The sequence below is a fragment of the Acipenser ruthenus genome, chromosome 14, assembly GCF_902713425.1.
Source record: "Acipenser ruthenus chromosome 14, fAciRut3.2 maternal haplotype, whole genome shotgun sequence".
NCBI classification, from domain to species: Eukaryota; Metazoa; Chordata; class Actinopteri; order Acipenseriformes; family Acipenseridae; genus Acipenser; species Acipenser ruthenus.
The window spans coordinates 10,742,723-10,760,477 of record NC_081202.1 but is presented as its reverse complement, the minus strand read 5'-3'; the positions used below and the strand labels follow the sequence as shown (position 1 = coordinate 10,760,477).

Sequence of the window (17,755 nt, the reverse complement as noted above, 5' to 3'; positions counted from 1 at the left end):
TGTTATTTATAGTTAGCACACTGCTAACCTATATTTAAAAAAAAAACAAAACATTTATTTGCAAATTTCAATAGTAAGTTCCATGTTGCAGTAGCAGGCTACAGTATTTCATAGACACTAGCAAATTCTGCAATGATCCTCTTAGAACCATACTTCCATTAATGTTCTTAGGATCTCCAAATCGGATGTATACAAAACTACCACAAATGTCATAGTTCACTCTGGAATCCATGCTCTGTTTCTGTAGACATTACCTACCCTGGCATACTCAGAGGATTAACATAGAACCCTGCAAATGCATTCTGTACTTTGCCATCTGGACAGTATATGATTGGTCAAGGCTTCACCATCCATCTAGACAGTGATCTAATACAGTATACCTCTTACCGCAGCTGATAATACTATATTTTTATATATGTGTATATATATATATTTTCAATACACTTGTTGTGGCATACAGTACCATGATAAAGTCATAGTGTAGAAAATCATAGTGAAATCACATCAAAAGCATAGACAACCACAGATAAGTATGTAAAGGAGTTGAAAACTAGAACCATGGTAAAGAAATGCACAACATAATCACAGCCTTTAGTTATTATTTGGCAATATTTAAGGGTAATAGCCCCACCTTTTGATTTTGTTTTAAAAGGGTATAATATATGAACAAAAGTGATCTAAATACAGTATGAAGTACAGGAAGTTTTTATAGTCATAGTACCTACGATCATACTTGTTTCCACTGTATGCTAATATGTTGTTTTAAGAGTTTGTATAAAATGTTTATAAAAAGGCAAAAGCAAAAGCAAAGGCAAATGCAAATTGTTACAACTCATCATTAATAAGGAGTTTGTGGTTTATTTAGGGGTTTGCTTCTGTAGAGCTATATGCTTAATCACCAGAAAGGTCTCTGCATTTGAGCCAGATAGACAGGTTCACAAGACATGGAATCTAAATAATCCAGCTTGATCCTCAAGTGTGTGTGTGTGTATGGGGGGCGGGCACATTTGTGCAGAATTATTTCAGCAGCTGAAACATTTTTCCATTTTGAAGAATCTTATTCATGCTTGCTATCTGTTAACATGGATTGACCTACAATTTTGCATTACAGTATGTTTGTTTCTGTTTCTGTTTATAACTTTCACAATAGGAAGTACACTTGTCATAAAAGGTTTCTTGAGAAAAGTTGCATCCTTCAAGAAGCAAATTTAAATGATGTTCCCTTTGCTATCGCAATCCACCCTATTTTGTTATAAAGAAGAGAGCAATATACCGTATTCCTTCGAATTTAAGACGCAGCCCAAATTTAGCACCCTCAATTTGGGGAAAAAATAGAACATCAAATAAATATGCATTTACAAAAATACAACCTCAGTTACGCTGTTGTATTGTACAAAACTGACACAAATCAGTGTTGTTGTAGATTAACCACAGAGCTTGTTTATTGTGCTGCACACTGTATAATACTTAAGATGGCGTCTCTGTTGTACACACACCACCACTCACTTACAGCATCACACATCCTGGCAACAGCAAGCACGACACAACACCCCACGGCATCAGGCAACATGTAACCCAGCAAACACAAGAACATTGACCACATTGCAATGCATGTTCGACAGTGCAGACGGTTTAGGCTAGAGCATATATTAAAGCAATTTGAATCTAAACCACCTGTGAGTATGAAAGAACATAAAAGCAATCGGCAAATCTGGCAGAACGATGGTTGCTAACTATATTGATGCAGGGTTAAAGGTTTGAACACAATCTTTTTCTAGTATATAGTTGTTTGCTATGTGCCCCTGATGTGCGTAAGATAAGAGGAACATATGAACTGTATCTATATATGGCCAAAACATTTCTCATGTACACATTATACAATATATGTTGCTCAGTGTTGACATTTGCACAAAGTTGGTAATCGTCTGTCTCGGTCTAAGAAACAGGCCACATCTTTGTGATTTTCAGACTAATCTATTACATCTACAGTATTTTTACACTCTCAGTATAATGGGCAGTACTCAATAAGGTGTTGAAAAAAAATGTAAGGCAACTGTGAATGAATTGCTTTCATGGTGAGATTTACTGTTGGGAGCAATGAGCTTTTAACCCCTGCATTTGCTTAGCAATCCATCAGGGTAAAACCAATAACTTTTTAAGCTACCATGAGAATGATGAGACTTGACATCTCCATGACTGGCCAAAGGTAGGTGTGAGAAGGTTTAATATGAAGTAATACAGACTACTTGCTTAACCTACTGTAAAAGTGAGTGAAGTGTATCATTTATTTTTGAGACGCACAATTGAATTTACCTTACTGCATTTACTTAAGTCTCATATCATTTTCAATTATTTTCCACTGTCAAAAGTGAAAATTGCCATATGGTGCGCTCGCTCTAGGAAAAGAGAACAGAGATTTCACATCTGCCTCGTCCAATACAAACACAGATAATCTCTATCTCTAACTGTAAACTCAGTTACTGCTGTAGATGGAGTTTAGTTAAGATTAAGGTACAGGGATATAATTGGTGCATACTGGGATATACTTGATTGACACATAACACTTATACTGTGGTCTGTAAATCAACATTTCCCAGGGTTTATCAACAACACCAGGTTATATCAATGAGCCTGTCTTTTACCTTGATAACTAAAAGTATCTTATGGATCACTTGCCCATATAGACTATAGGGACTATTCAGTTGTTCCAAACAGTGGCAGATCTTTCACTGTTCAAATATTTAAATAGAACCAAATAAGACATTTAATTTACTTTCATACACAACAATGCAGTAAAGAGACTCACATAGACTCTTAGAGATTTGGTTACAGTGTTGAGGCGCATCAGACAACAGACTGAAGAAACCTTCCCAACGCAGAAAGAAAGACCATCCAGAATGTCGGAGAGCTGTGAAATACAAGGGTAATCTGGATAATTCTGAATTATTTAACCAAGTTCCTGGCTTGGTTGCTACATGTCTAGCTTCATTTTTTCAGAAAGCAATTCTCAGACCATACTTGCCAGAGAGATTTGCCAGCTCTTTGTCTTGATGAACCTGCTATCAGGTTTTTGTTGGTGTGAAGTATCCGTGCAGGAATTTGGTTCACATCCATTTCATTTGGATCACATCCATTTGTAGGTAAAACTAGTTAGATTAACTGCAGCCCTAGAGTAGAATGTTAAATGTCATGGAATAACCTCTGCATGGCTACAGGTGAAATGTGTGAAGAGTTTTTGCCCTAAACTGCACTGAAGCCCAAATAAGCCTGTATGGAAGTCAACGGAGAGCTTGGGAGCAGGAAAGGCAGACTCTTGGATGCAGCACTTTGCACTTTCAGTTAATCCTGCAGTAATTTTGGACAAAGTGTTAGTAGAATGTAGTTAACCATGATGATTAAACTTAAAACATCTGATTAGGACCTATAGTATAAGTTGTAACTGGACTATTTAAAGCCCTTTTCATAATTGTCTTTGTTATTCCCTTTGTTGTTCCAATTCACACATGGCCTTAAATTCTATTGAGTTAAATTATCCTGCTACTTTTGTGCAAAGGTGTCAGTTGTTCCACACCTCATGTATTTCATATTGCAGATACATATACTAAATTGCAGATGAATTTACTAAAGCAGCATACTTTGCTATTTCCTCTTACTAATTCCCATGCCAGTCTGTGTTTGATAGACTAGTCTTTTACTTTAATTTGAAACTAAACATCTTGACCTTAAGGCCTGATTTTTCCATGGCCTGGTGAGCTATTAATTACTGACCTACTATAACTAAACAAAATTGCAAGCATTGACTCCCTCAAACTGTAGCACACATCAGCATTTTGCCCCTATTGAAATCTATATAAAAGCTTCTATTTGGAGGTATGATCATGATAATGTTTTTATGAATCCTGTTCTGTATTTGTTTTCAAATGACACCATTCTGTGCAATTGTCTATTTCAACTTCTTACCAACAAATTAGGCCTAAAACTTGTTGTCGTGTTGTTATTTTTCCAATTCATTAAGTAAGTGTGAACTTACTCCGGAATCACAGTCAAACCTGGCTAGTCTCTCAACCCTGCACTTTTTTGTTTTGGTCAGAAATGAATCTCTTTCAGAGAGATACCACTGGTTTAAACATGTGCTTCCTAGGATTAGGTAGGATTAGGCTGGTTGCATCATGATCTCTCATCCGGGTCGCCATAAACCTCCACCCAGTGAGTGTGCGTATCGGGCTTTTCTTTTAACCTTCAATTCAATGCTTGTTTATTTTCTGTTTTTTCCCTGAGGGGCTCTTTATGCTAGAGGCATAGCTGTTCATAAGCAGTGCTTGCACTCTGGAAACCTACTTAGATGCATGTGTAACTTTTCAGTTTGGTTTTATCAGCATGTGCCGTTTAGCAACAAATAAGATTGCACTTTCTATCGCCCTCACTGTCTGTCAATGTCAAGTGACCTGTTGCTGCAGGCTGTTACTGTATTACTGCCATTGCTGCTCTTGCTGGATTTGAATTTGCTGCGCCAAAGGCAGACTTCTAGATGTTTGCTTTTTTTCCACCCTACAATTTCTCTCTTCTGTTTCTTTTGTACTCGTTTATCCAGGCACTGTAAAAGAAAAGATTGAACATTGAATCCTTCACAATTTGAACATCGAACCCTTTTTGTCAACCCTGTTTAATATACCCCTGTCTAGGACAGTTTTATGAATTAAGTAGAAATGGTTGTAGAAAAAGAAGAGTACTGCAGATCAATACAAACTCCATATAAAATAGGTTGCATGCCATTTTCACACTCTGATGCCTTTGTAAAGCTAAAAAATAATAATTAATTAAATTGGCTTTTTACTAAAATGTGTAACTTCATTAAAAAAACATCAAATATTTCTGTTGAATGATCAGATTAATCAATTTTAATATGACATTTTTGGAATAAGAAACTACAATGTTATGAATTACAAATTGGTAATATTTTACATTCAAATTAATTGACTGACAGAAAGCATTTATTATATTATATATGGAGTATAAATTCAGCCTTGTGCATGCACACTGTCTGAACAAAAACAAAAGGCAGAGCATGTTTAACCTGTAACTTTCACACAGGAAAAAAGGTATTGACTATTAATCATTAGCCTGTTATTGAGGAAGTTTGGATTATCAATGTTGATTTACCCACTGATTCACATCACTAGTGAGTAACAATAAAATATGTTTGTATGGGCACTGCCAGCGTATCTGGTTGTCAAAGTAACAAACATTCAGATCACATGGTGCAAGAACAGGCTTCTTTGGCCTGTTAGCACTTCTTTTTTAATCATGGCAAACCTGCAGAGTATATACTAATCCGTCATATTTTCTTTCACCCCACTGAATTTCTTCACAATAGCTTCCCATCTCCGACATGCATGCTTCTGGTAGATAAAAATAATATCCAAACTCGGCTCAGTGCTGTCATAGTTTTTTTATGCTATCTCTTTTCTCAAATTCACTTAGAGTCTTATTCCAACTGTACTGCCAACTGGATTTCTACTTGAAGTCATTTAGCTTGAAATCCAAGCCATGGATGATTGGAAACACCGTTGTGATTTAACTGTGAAGTCCTTTTAGCAGTATTTACATTAAGATATACCAAGCCAAAGAGATCAAGTGGTGGAGATTAGGTTTTAAAATGACCATTACAAATTGAATGCAGACGGTCTTGGGTCCAGATTAGAAAGTCTGACCTATTGTATGTTTGTTATTTTAAATCTGGCGGCTATCCTACATTTAGTTTCCTTGATGTATGCAGCGTGACACTTATTTTCTGGTTAGCTGTTGAAGATGACCTACATATTTGATCATCATAATTATTACTATTATTTTCATTACAATATTATTTACAAAGCTATTGTTTAATGATATTTTAAATGTTTCAAGATATTGAACTTCTTGACCCTCATGCAGAAAAAGATGCTTTTAGCTTCATGCTGCAAGTCCTAGCTAGTGTCTAGTGTAGCCTAATGAAGCCTAAATGCATGATTCACTAAGTTTCCTTGGTTGCACTTGAAGACTTGAATGACTGTAAACAGTAAAGTCAAAGAAAAAGAGCACTGCTTGCCAAGTTTAGAATCTTTATAGAGCATAGTTCATGGCCAGTAAACACTTATATGGTAATATTTTGGTAAAAAGAAGGGGCGCCATCAAAGCAAGCTTTCGCTCAGTGTCTGCCTGTGTAGCTATGACTGTGCAGTAGCCTCAAACTGCTGAACCAGCGACAGTGTCCTCCCTGTCACAAAGCGTCATTAGCTTCCTGAGGAATTCGAAGAGAAGCTTTTGCAATCTTAGCGTTTCGTTATTAGGCTCAGTTTTAATCAGACCCCTGTATTTTTCTACTTGCCAAGCAATTCACAAAAAGGGAGACAATCAGGTGTGAGTAATCACAACTGGAAATGAGAAGCAGCACATAACTGTAATGCTGTGTGTGACAGCAGACTGGAAATGAGAAGCAGCGCATAACTGTAATGCTCTGTGTGACAGCAGACGACTCCAAACTGCCTCCATATGTCGTTTTCTTATGTGTAAATGCATCTTTTTTTCTTAATTCCTCAAGTTGAGGGTGGGAAATTTGGGCTGTTTCTTAAATTCAAGGGTGTCTTAAGTTTGAAGGGATACGGTAAATAAATAATACTTTAGAGGGTAATTAAAAAAACCCTGTTCCATGCTGTGTTTAAGAAGTCTCGCTAGGTTTGTACACTGCCATTTAAAATTGTTATATTCCTCTCAGTATGACTGTAGGTAAATGTCACTCTGTCACTCTGTGTAGAAATTGTAAGGCTTACAGAAATAGCAATGGAAAAAAGAAAAATTCCTCTTTCATTTAATAAGCAAGTGTTTTGTTAAAAAGTTGAGTTTCATAGTCTTAATTGTTCCATTATTCATAAGATTCTATAAATGTGTGTGGTAAGGCTCCAAAACGCACTCCTGATGAATAATGTATATTTGTTTGGTGACATGGTCAATAGACCCCCCATCAAGTACTATGCATTTCCATATTAATGAGATCATGATTTATACATGGTTTCACAAAGCAGCAGTACCAATAGTGTTGGCTGTTAGAATAGGAGTAAAAGCATGTTGAATGCACAAAGCAGCAGCCAGAGATATATTTTGAACATTGAAAAAGGCCTTATCTTCATGTGGCAAAGTGGTTTTCAGTGTGCAGGTGCAAAGGTGATGCAATGCTTAAACAGATGATAGACAACAAAGTTCACGATCCAAACAATCCTTTATTCATATTCTAATCTAGGTCATGTGGCTACCGTAAATAATAATCCCTGGCAATACACAGCAATGTCCCGAAGTAATAAACACGGTATAAACATACACAGAACATAAGCACGATCACAAGTCCAGAGTGAGTGCTAACGTGCAAGTGGTGAAATACAATTTATTAGTGAACAGTAGTGCAGTGCTGTCTGGGTTGGTGCTGGCCTTTAGCTCCCAGACCGTGTTAGCTGTCTAACAATGACAAACGAGTACAATTAGAACAACAAACAAACAAACACGAAACACTCGCGGTTAGTCAACAGTCCTTCAGCGGTTCTCTCACAACCAAAACAAATAAACAGTTCGCGTTGCCACATCCCCTTTTGTACCTTCAGCCACGCCCCCTTGACTAGCGAGTGCAATCGCTTTTCCTCCAATCCACGATTGCCACATCGCCTCCCGTCTGGGGCGATGACTTGGTGTACTGTGGCTCTGCCCCCTTTCTAGATGGCCTATTTCCCCCTTTCCCTAGAATGAATTGCCAAACCATCTAGTTCCCTTTACACAGCACACTCACAGGTCAGGAGGGAGATGTATAACCAAGATTCATTCTTTCTCTGTCACACTTCAACATCATTTTTTGTATAGGAATATTCTAAAATCATTATCAAGACACTTTAAATAGCAGTTACTGATTTTTATTTATTTTGACCCAATTATGCTTCTCCCCAAAATCTGAAAATACCACAAATAACAATGCTATGCAGTGTACTGTATATTATTAAGATTATAAACAAGTTTGTGGCTGAGCTGAGATTTTAAACCAGTCTGCACATGGTCTCCTTCTTAATCTCCTCTTACTAGCTTGTAAGGAGGTTATAAAAACTCAATGTTGTGGTCGGACCGAGCTCCCTGTTTGTATAAGCTGTAAACCAATCAAGATGTAATCCTTTGGAAAATCTAACTGATGCTTCAACAAAGGCATGCTATTCATTTGTGGTGTTGTTGTTGTTGTTTTTTTTAATAGCATGTCAGAACCTCCCTTGTGGATCTACTTTGTCAAGCTGAGCTTTGTGGCCTTGGATGCTTAAATTCTTGAGAAATACTGTATTTCAGAATTTAAAACTTGTACTTCTGAAATGTGGTCTTTGGTCCTGACAAAACCTCACACAATTCTGCACATATTGGCAGTCTTGTGATCTTTTAGTTTTTACTAAAATACTTGACATTAAGCAGAACAGTAAATAGTTTTCTTGATAAAAAATACATTCTAATTACAGATGAAGCATGAGAGGTTTGTCAATTTTCCTAAAGGGCCTTCTATTAAATGCTTATTTACCTGTTTGTGTTTACTGTTTGCTTCAAGGGAGATGGTGTTCTGTCATGTGGATTGACAAGGGCATTTGAAATTCAGTATGTAGACATTTTTTTACAGTCGTTTTTAATTCCCCTAGACATTGCATAACCCACCCGTGTATCCCAATGCCAGATCCTGTATCTAGGAGGAAATCATAAACATTTGACTTTGATTTTGTCAATCAGCTCAAGAACATCCAAGCAATACTGTTTTCTTTGGGACAATCCAAGCAGAAAGATGTGTTGTCCCCATTATTATCAGGTTGAGCACTAGAATATCAGAAAAAAACCCTGCTGCACTTTATGCTATCCCTTAGCAAATTGATGTGCCATGAACTTAAACACTGGCACACACTCCAAATGGACCCACTACAAAAATACTTCAGAATCTGTCTATTAATTTCTTCTGTGAACTAAAACAAACTTTATTATGTTAAACTCCTTATACTGTCCTAAACATACTGTCATTGGAAGCACAGAATATTTAACAAACAGAGAACAGTCTTCAGTTTTAATAATATGTTGTATTGTATTTTTTGTAAATAGCGCTACTTGACATGCGGTCTACCACAGAGCTATACATAATTTTCAGAGAGTGGGGTAATTAGAAGTATTCAAAGTAAGCCCTGCTGAAATTAAGCTTGAGTAGTTGACGGTAGGTTATGTGTTTTTTTTTTTTTTTTAGTTTACTGTAGTGCTGCATGAGCTTACTGGTGATTTACTACAGCTTGCATGATTCACGTTCTTTTAAAAAGATATCCGAAAACATAATTGAAACTCCACATTCCTTTGGCTAATTAAATAAAAAAAGTGAACTGCATGTAACAATAGTGAAGGAGATGGGAGATTGCTGGTTGGAAATTGGCTCTTGTTTTTTTCAGCTCTGGGGTGCAGAGAGGATGCAGAATGTCTGTAGGTTTAATTTGCGTGGAGCACGTACTGTATCTTCTCTCCAGCAGCTGAGCTATTACTGTAGATGGAGTGGCCCGTTTTTTCTAACGGAGTAAGATTTCTCTCTATAACCTGCCCCAGATTGCTCATCAAAGACTTTAGTTTGAGCTTTAGTTACTGATCTATGAATTAGAGCCTTCAAGGCCAAAGCCACAGAAGTCAACCTATTAGGTCATTTTTGTTTCCTTTGCCTTGATAAAAATATATCTAAACTTGTATTTGATCTAACGTGGCGAACACCGTGAAGACTTTATTCCTGTGAGACTCAATCAGGAAGACTGTTCAGATTTTTACTGCTCGTTTAATGAGGTATTATTGGTCTGCAAAAGTAAAAACTTATTTTATTCAGTTGGATTTTGTAATGTTAACATTTGGCAAGTTAAATGCATCTATACTTCAGACTTCATGAAAGGAATAAACATATAATGTAGTATAGCACTACGGCAGCAAAGGTCTAATAAAACTTATAGCATTTTCCTTTTGGCATGTCAGCCTTCATGTGAAATTCGGGGGGCGTCGGAGAGGGCCCCTCTCACTACGATCTCCATTTCCTACCGCAATCCTCTCTCAATCCAGTCCTCCCGCGTAGTCCGGATGAGGCCAGCCGCGTGTAGTTCTGGGTAGCAAGGTTCCACCTCCGCTTCTGAGCTCGGTAATGAAACCTGATTCTTGAGCTTACTCCCCGATGATACGTCAGTCTCGGGTGGGCAGAGCGGGAGCTTCTCTTTGGCTATCATATCTGTCAATCTATATTCACCTATATAAGCGCGACTTTTATTTCTGGACTTTGTCTTGCGTTTGTTTTTCTTCCTCCTCCCTCCTCCTCTTCCTTCTATTCCGCAAGCAATGCACAGGTCTCCCTCTGGGGGGGGGGGGGGGGGGGGGCAGTGAAGTCCACTCCCCTTTGCCTTGGGTTCATCTGCACCGCCCATACGCCTACACGTCTGATGTTCTTTCGGGAAGCCAGAGGGGACCCCCGGCCACAACTGTACTTTCGCAGCTTATGTGCTTTTTGCCTCTACTTAATCTTATGTGCTTTTTGCCTCTATCCTAATCTTTCGCCTCTAGCCAGCTATATGTCTTAGCTCTGGCCCCTAAACTGTCTCTGTCCCTATGGGTAGCCGAGTCTCCCCAGGCCACTAGAACGTGGTCCTCCAAGCAGTAAAGGGACTCTCCATTCTTTTGAAAGTGGGAATTCCTGGTCTGGTTGAATTATGAATAAGAACTAAATTGTTGACAAGAGCTGTGCTAACGAGTGAGACTTATAAAGAATAAACAATTTCTGGAGCTTCTACAGTGTCTTGAAGGAATAGTCCTGAAATCTACTGTGTTGTAGCTGTTGAGATTGTTGCTACTGACCTTGTGAAATGTTGCATAGGATAACAAAATTGTATTTTTTATAAGTTGTAAATGTTGTTGTATTATATTTATTTCAGCGCTAGCCAGTTTTCGAGGAACTGTCCCACATGGTGTATCATTGGAGATTGGTGATACAGTGCAGATATTGGAGAAATGCGAAGGTAAGTATTTTTTTATATATTAAAAAACCTTTATTCTGAATGGCTTATCCATCACTGATTAATTTTTACTGCGTCCTGCTATTTTTAGTTGTAACTTACCAAACATGTATTTTGGCTTATCATAATGAATGATTGTATTGCAGTGGTATGCAGTGTGCAGCCCTCCTGAGAAGAGGATGCTCTTATTGTATAATAGACTATTCTTGTTAAACAGGCTAGAATCATTTCCTGAATATCGCACTTCATGATAGGACCCTATCAGTTGGAATCAGGGATGCTAGTACAATCTGATTTTTTTTTAGTTTTTTTTGCTGTGATACACAATATAACTAACCAAACAAAAAGTCTGAATAACAATGAACACTTGTATGGTGTATTTATTGTTACACTTGCACATATTTTTTTTTCAACTGGAAGCAATTTTATCGAACATGTATGTTTGGTTATGTTCCCATGCAGTGTAAAAAATGTAATTCTGACAAGATAGAAAAGCAGAGTTTTTCTTCATTATTCCAGATCAGTCTGGCAGCAAGCATCTCTGGTCATAAAACAACACAAGAATATTTCAGTTGATGAATTTACTACTTGTGTGGATGATGCTGACTGTGTCAATTTCCTCTTTCTCTGAGAACACAGACTAGTTTTTATCTGTACTTGAGGTCAATATCTTTGTAACAGACAAAATCTGAAGCCTCCCCTCAAGGTCTGGACCTTTTCACAATAGTTATTACTTTAATTAAGGCCTATTATGCATCCTCTCAACAGCTTTATTCTTTCTATAAGTCTGTTATAACCTATTCTGTTCATACCCGGAGATATATCCTATACATACCCAGTCAACTGATATATATATATGGGATAGGTACAATGTAGAGGGCTCAGGTGGGAATGCTGTTTTGCCCTGTGAAAACAGATGGGTATTTTTAACAACATGAAAATTTGTGACTCAGAGAAATAGCCACTGAAAGCTCAGCTGTCACTATCAGGAGAGTAAACACATGGACCAATCAATAGCACAACAAACAAGTGTCAATGGTATGCCTGTACAGGTGTTTTTTTAGTGTTTTTTTTCATACAGTGCACTAAATAGAAATAACATAACTAAACTCTATAAGTGTTCTAAGTAACATTTCTATTGCAGTAATATTTTAATCAGCCTAGACCCCTGGCAGTGAAACAATGTTTGCCAGTTAAAAAGCCTCTTCTTAAGTAGGTGTTTCCACATCCTTGCCTAAGATTGACATGTATTGCAATTTGAGATCTTTCATCCAAACTGCCTGGCATTCTTAACACTAATGCAGTGACTAAAATTAACTACAGATCTTGTTATTTTACTACTGTACCTGACACCCAGTGTTAAAATATTGAAAACCATGAACAGTGAAAGTAAAGTATAGTACTGTACATGCACAATGTATCATGGCCTAACCGTGCTTTATCGAAACCTGCAATAAAAAGGTGCTGCTGCATTATTTATGAATAACCTCATTGGTCTTTTATGATACTTGTAGGTTGAGGGAATTGAATCTGTTTTAGAACAAAGAAGGATTAGAGGAGTGTTACATTTTTAAAAGAGCTGACAAAGTTAACCCTAGCCAACACTTTAAACACAGAACAGAAACCTTAGGAGAGAGAGCTGGATACATTATTTTCGCAGGGAGTGGTAGGGAATGGTTTAGCCGCATTGTCAATGCTGAATTCTTGGTACCCTTTACAATCTAATTTGACAAAGTTTGGGGATAATTCAGCTACGCATTGTCATTTTGTTGATCATTAATGAACATTTCTATACTGTGGTAATTGTCGAGTGATTGAAAACAAGATATTTTGTGTTTGAATTGAAAGTGGTGGTCTCGAGGAGTGGAATGGGTCAAAGTTCAAGTATATTTTCCTCTAGAGGAATTATCACTTTTTAATGTCACTACTGTGGTATTATGTCTTTTTTTTTTTTTTTTTAGAATGGTTCTTAGTAAAATAAACTTGCCTACATTTGGAAACTGCTAACAAAGCATATTTTTGAAGCATGAGGTGTCTAAACCACTAAAAAATAGATATTTTTTTTGCAAAATGTTTCATATTTTCTACCCCTGGGTAGTTTTGTATTTGATTTCCCAACAAATGTCTCTGGTCGATTCTCCTGAGCACTTCAGCTACTGTATGATTTTAAAAAAATGAAGCTCTGTAAATATGAATTGTATGACTCATACCCAGTTTGTACTAAAACTGTTATGAAGAAATTTTAATTTGAAAGTAAGCCACGAAATGATGGTAACTATCAGAACTATAAATATTCCCTTTTGGTTCTGAAACCAGTTTTGAAAGATTTTCCTGTTTTTCATGTTAGGGCTTCCTTAAAGTACTGTAGTTGGTCCTATGTCATCAACCCTTTTTCTAGTTTCCTTTTTCTACTTTATTTTCTTGAATAGATTCACAAGACAAAAAAAAATAAAATCCCCACAGAAAAAGAATCAAAATCCGGAGTGTCCTGCTCTATTTTAAGCAATAACAAGTCTATCTGCCCGGCACATACTTTAATACAAATGTAAAACGTGCTGCCACTACACATAACTAGTCCCTAGATCTTGCTGTCTTATTGTATTCATCCAGTGTCATATCCAACCTTCAGTTCTTCTAAAATAATGTGTGTGTGTGGCTTTTACATTGCTAAGTTAACTCACTAAAGACCTGCACAGAGTACATCTGTTTTGTATTCATTTAAATCCAATGCCTGGGTGAATCTCACTGTTCCACTATATGCCATGTTGCTAAACAGATGCAAAGCTTGATTCTAGTGGTTGTATAATCCAAATACTCCAAAAGGTGCTGTTTTTATTAAAACCCTTTGGGCTCTCATTCTCAGTCATGCAGTACTCGTACAGTGCTTCATGAATGTGTGTTTATGGAGTATCTGCTATTTCCTTTGTGAAATCTCCTTGACCAAATGCCTTTTCTACTTTTACCAAAACTTGTATTCATTTGACATTTATATAATCAAATTTGCAGAATAATTATCACTGGAAGGGATGTAAACTTAGGGATTTTTAAAAAGTCTTTTCTCCATAGGCTGGTACAGAGGGGTTGTTCTGAAGAATCCAAATACCAAGGTGATGCTTTTTATTTAAATACATGTATTAGTTTTCAATTACCCTAATATTCTTTGATAGTTTGTGGTTATCACTGCCCTTTCTGACAGAGGTGTTCACTAATCCTTAACTTGAAAGTGAACCTGTACTATAATTTAATTGAATTATTTTCAGACAGGCATTTAGTCACTGTTCAAGCTATCATTCAATAGTTAATTTGTTTGGAGAATTAAACACTGTGTTCGTAGCTTTCTGTGCAGAATTAAACTGGTGTCAATGCCATTCTTTAGATAATGGACAGATAACCTGAAACATGGAACGAATGAGTAAGAACAGTGATTGTGTTTTTCTTCTTTTTTTATGTACTTCACTTGTGCATTTTTTTCTTCTCAGGGAATTTTTCCATCTAACTATGTGCACTTGAAAAATGCTAATGTCAAGAACAAAGGGTAAGTAAGGTGCCTTATAGACAGGATTTAACTGATAATTTTCACAGTATCTACTGAACAGTTTTGAAGAACGTCCGCTGAATGTTAATGTAATTTCAGGAGATAAGTTACTTTGTGGTTGCCCACAGCATGAATTATTTTTTTTACCAGTAGTCTCTCTCTACAGTTAACATCAGACACAACTGAGGTAAATGTTGCTGGTTAGATTTTGTTTTACTGCTTCCATTTTGTAGTTCATTTACTTTTTGGAACTGAAAACAAGAAAATCTGATTTGTAAAGCATTAGACTCACACTTAAGGCTGTATCTTACATTTGTATTGCATTGACAAAATGACTTTCCAAATGGGAGAAATGCAAAATTGGTTAAATTTAAAGACAATCTGATTCTCCCTTTTCACTCAACAATACAATCAAAATCGTGTCAGCCAAAGATGGCTTAGATCATTGAGACCACCTGGGCCTTATCCCTGTATCGCCTTTTATCTATTTTCAGCTGACAAAGGGAGCTTTTATTTTCTTATCATTTGTATGATTTTGATCTTACTTTATTGTATTATTTGAAAGCAACAGTTAAAGGTTTTCTTTTCTTTTTTTTTTTTTTTTTTTAAATTGATATTGAAATAAAATGAGCACATTGCAAAGTACTATGCAGTAATACTTTTGAAAATGTGCAATGAAAATGATGCCCCAGGGGGGACAAGGGCGCTTCAAGACTTCAGCGATTCCCTGGTGATTTAGATTATTGGATTCAGGCAGATGGTTAAGCAGAGAGAGGCAGATACATATATGGATAGAAAGACATTGAATACAGATATTATGACAGGTGTTGAAACAAACTGTAAACACAATGTGTCCAATTTCATACCTCCAGAAAAATAGATTGTCCCTTTTTTATGTTGTTGAATTACAGGATAATACAGACAAAACAAATTCACTGCAGATCATTCTCATGTTGAATCTTAATACTTAAACAGTATAAAGAATTCTTCCATGTTTTGAATAATATTAAAAATGTAAGGCTCACATTTTGACCATTTAATCTTGGTCTGATTTGTACAGAGTGCATTATATTTTCTGCAAATGGGTATTGTCTGATGTAAAAATGGATGCTGTTTGGGTGAGCAGTGAACCACACTCTTTTGTGTACCATAGGCAATTTGAAACAGTCATTCCGACAGAAGACTCTGTCATTACTGAGATGACCTCAACTTTGAGAGACTGGGGCACTATGTGGAAACAACTTTACGTGGTAACTAGTGGACATGTTTTAATTTATATTATTAAACTGCAAATAACTTTTACTGAGAAATACAAAAATTATTTTTTAAAAGAGGTGTTGTAATTTATTGAGATTATGTCATTTCAATAAAACTATGTATAATGATGGTGGTGATGGCATAATGCTTCACCTTTATGGTTGTGTGACGGGGTACACCCCACCCCTGTGTGAATATGTATTATTTAAATGTACTGTTTTGCTTATTTAAAAACATGCCGTTTTATTGTTACTGTTTACAGCCTGGATGGGCTTAAAATGCCCCATCCAGATAAAATCGTGAGAATGCGTGGTCAAGAGCAAGTGATTATTGACAAACTGGCTGTTGACCACGCATATGAGAAAACAGTGCCGAATGTGGTCGAGGGATAAACTAGGTAATTGATAGCCAGTTAATCCCTCGGCCACAATACAAAAACAAACAGCTTTGGTGGAACGGGGTTGGGGACAATAAGAACTGAGATACTGAAAGTAAACAAGTGCTACTCGTGCTGGCTTTAAACCAGCACCATACTCGTTCACAGTGTGTTGTCTGTTTGTTTTGGCCATCGTGATGTTTATTTTGTATCGGTGTGTGGTTTTGTTTTGTTCAATCTTTTTATTTAGTAATAAAACGTGCAGCAGCGCATACCTCACAATCCTATGTGTCGATTCTCTTCCTGGTCTGACGTCACCACAAAGCCATCTCTGTTACAGGTTAATAGAGCATTTGAATGGTGGAATTTCTTGTGTAGTTCATGGTACAAGTTAGGGTGATGCATTCGAGTAATTATTTTGGAGATAACAAAATGTGCATTTACGTACAGTATTTTTGTACACATCAATTATGGTTTCTGAAATAGTATTTAATTGCAATTCTGTTAATTTATTACTAGTCAGTTAAAGATTTGTGGTATGTTGCATTACAAAAATATATATATATATTTCATGTTCATGTTTAGGAAATGTGAAGTTCTTAGTGTTTAGTTAATATGTAAACACTGTAGAAGACATGATTTGCTTAAAGTAGGCTAATGAGGAATGACTTTGTTATTTTTAATTGAACAGAAGAATGAAGGGGATTTGTTCCACAGACTATGGCATGTAATGAATGAGATATTAGACCTACGAAGGCAAGTACTCGTAGGCCACCTAACTCTCGACCGGATGAAAGATGTAAAGCAGCACATCACTGCACGTCTTGACTGGGGAAATGAGTGAGTACTGATAAGATTAATTATGCTGTTTTTCTTTGTTAAAATTGTATCATAAATGTATTGCAGGCAACTTAAAATTAACACAACATTGTAGACATGGTAATGTTCCGGATATTGCATTGAAGTCCAGGCAGCCATTACATTTTCTATATGGTATTAATTTAAAGCTAGGAGTCCTTGTAACACATCAGGTTCTTTTGGATTTTCTATACATACCCCCTAATGAGACTTTTTAAAAACATTATATTTAGATCAGAGCACACTTTCATTCATCCTCTAAATAAATGAGGGGTGTTAAATATTGTATTCCCAGCAATAACTCTTTTCACATTTTCAAAAACTTTGAATTCACAGTTAGCCGAAAGCTATGAATGCACATTTTGAAATGGTACCCCTGTAGATTCTAGACAAAATGTGAAGTTAGCAAGGTTCTTTATTTTTTTACATAAAAGCTTTTTATACCCAAATTGAAGAATAAAATACAAGCAAAGAATGAAAAGATCTTTAACAGACGAAAAGGTGGACAAGTGATAATAATGTGGATTTTAAAACCTAGGATAGCACCGAGGTTAGAACTTGTTTAAACATTGTCTGGCATATTTAATATTAGTTTATCCCCAGGAATACATTTGTTTTTTTGTTTTGCATACAGGGTCTGTAATCTGTCAAATTTATAAAACAGTATTGTGG

The 17,755-nt window shown here is 36.4% G+C and overlaps 1 protein-coding gene across 12 annotated transcripts in view; it reads left to right on the top strand.

Annotated features, from left to right (window-relative positions):
* Positions 1-17,755, top strand: part of LOC131697410 (dedicator of cytokinesis protein 4-like) — a 99,873-nt gene that overhangs the window by 12,693 nt on the left and 69,425 nt on the right. For all 12 annotated transcript variants that reach the window (XM_058985794.1, XM_058985787.1, XM_058985790.1 and 9 more), the window contains exons 2-6: positions 10,977-11,060; positions 14,124-14,164; positions 14,537-14,592; positions 15,746-15,842; positions 16,917-17,065. In XM_058985794.1, coding sequence (XP_058841777.1) covers positions 10,977-11,060; positions 14,124-14,164; positions 14,537-14,592; positions 15,746-15,842; positions 16,917-17,065 — 427 coding nt within the window. The remainder of the gene's footprint in view (positions 1-10,976; positions 11,061-14,123; positions 14,165-14,536; positions 14,593-15,745; positions 15,843-16,916; positions 17,066-17,755) is intronic.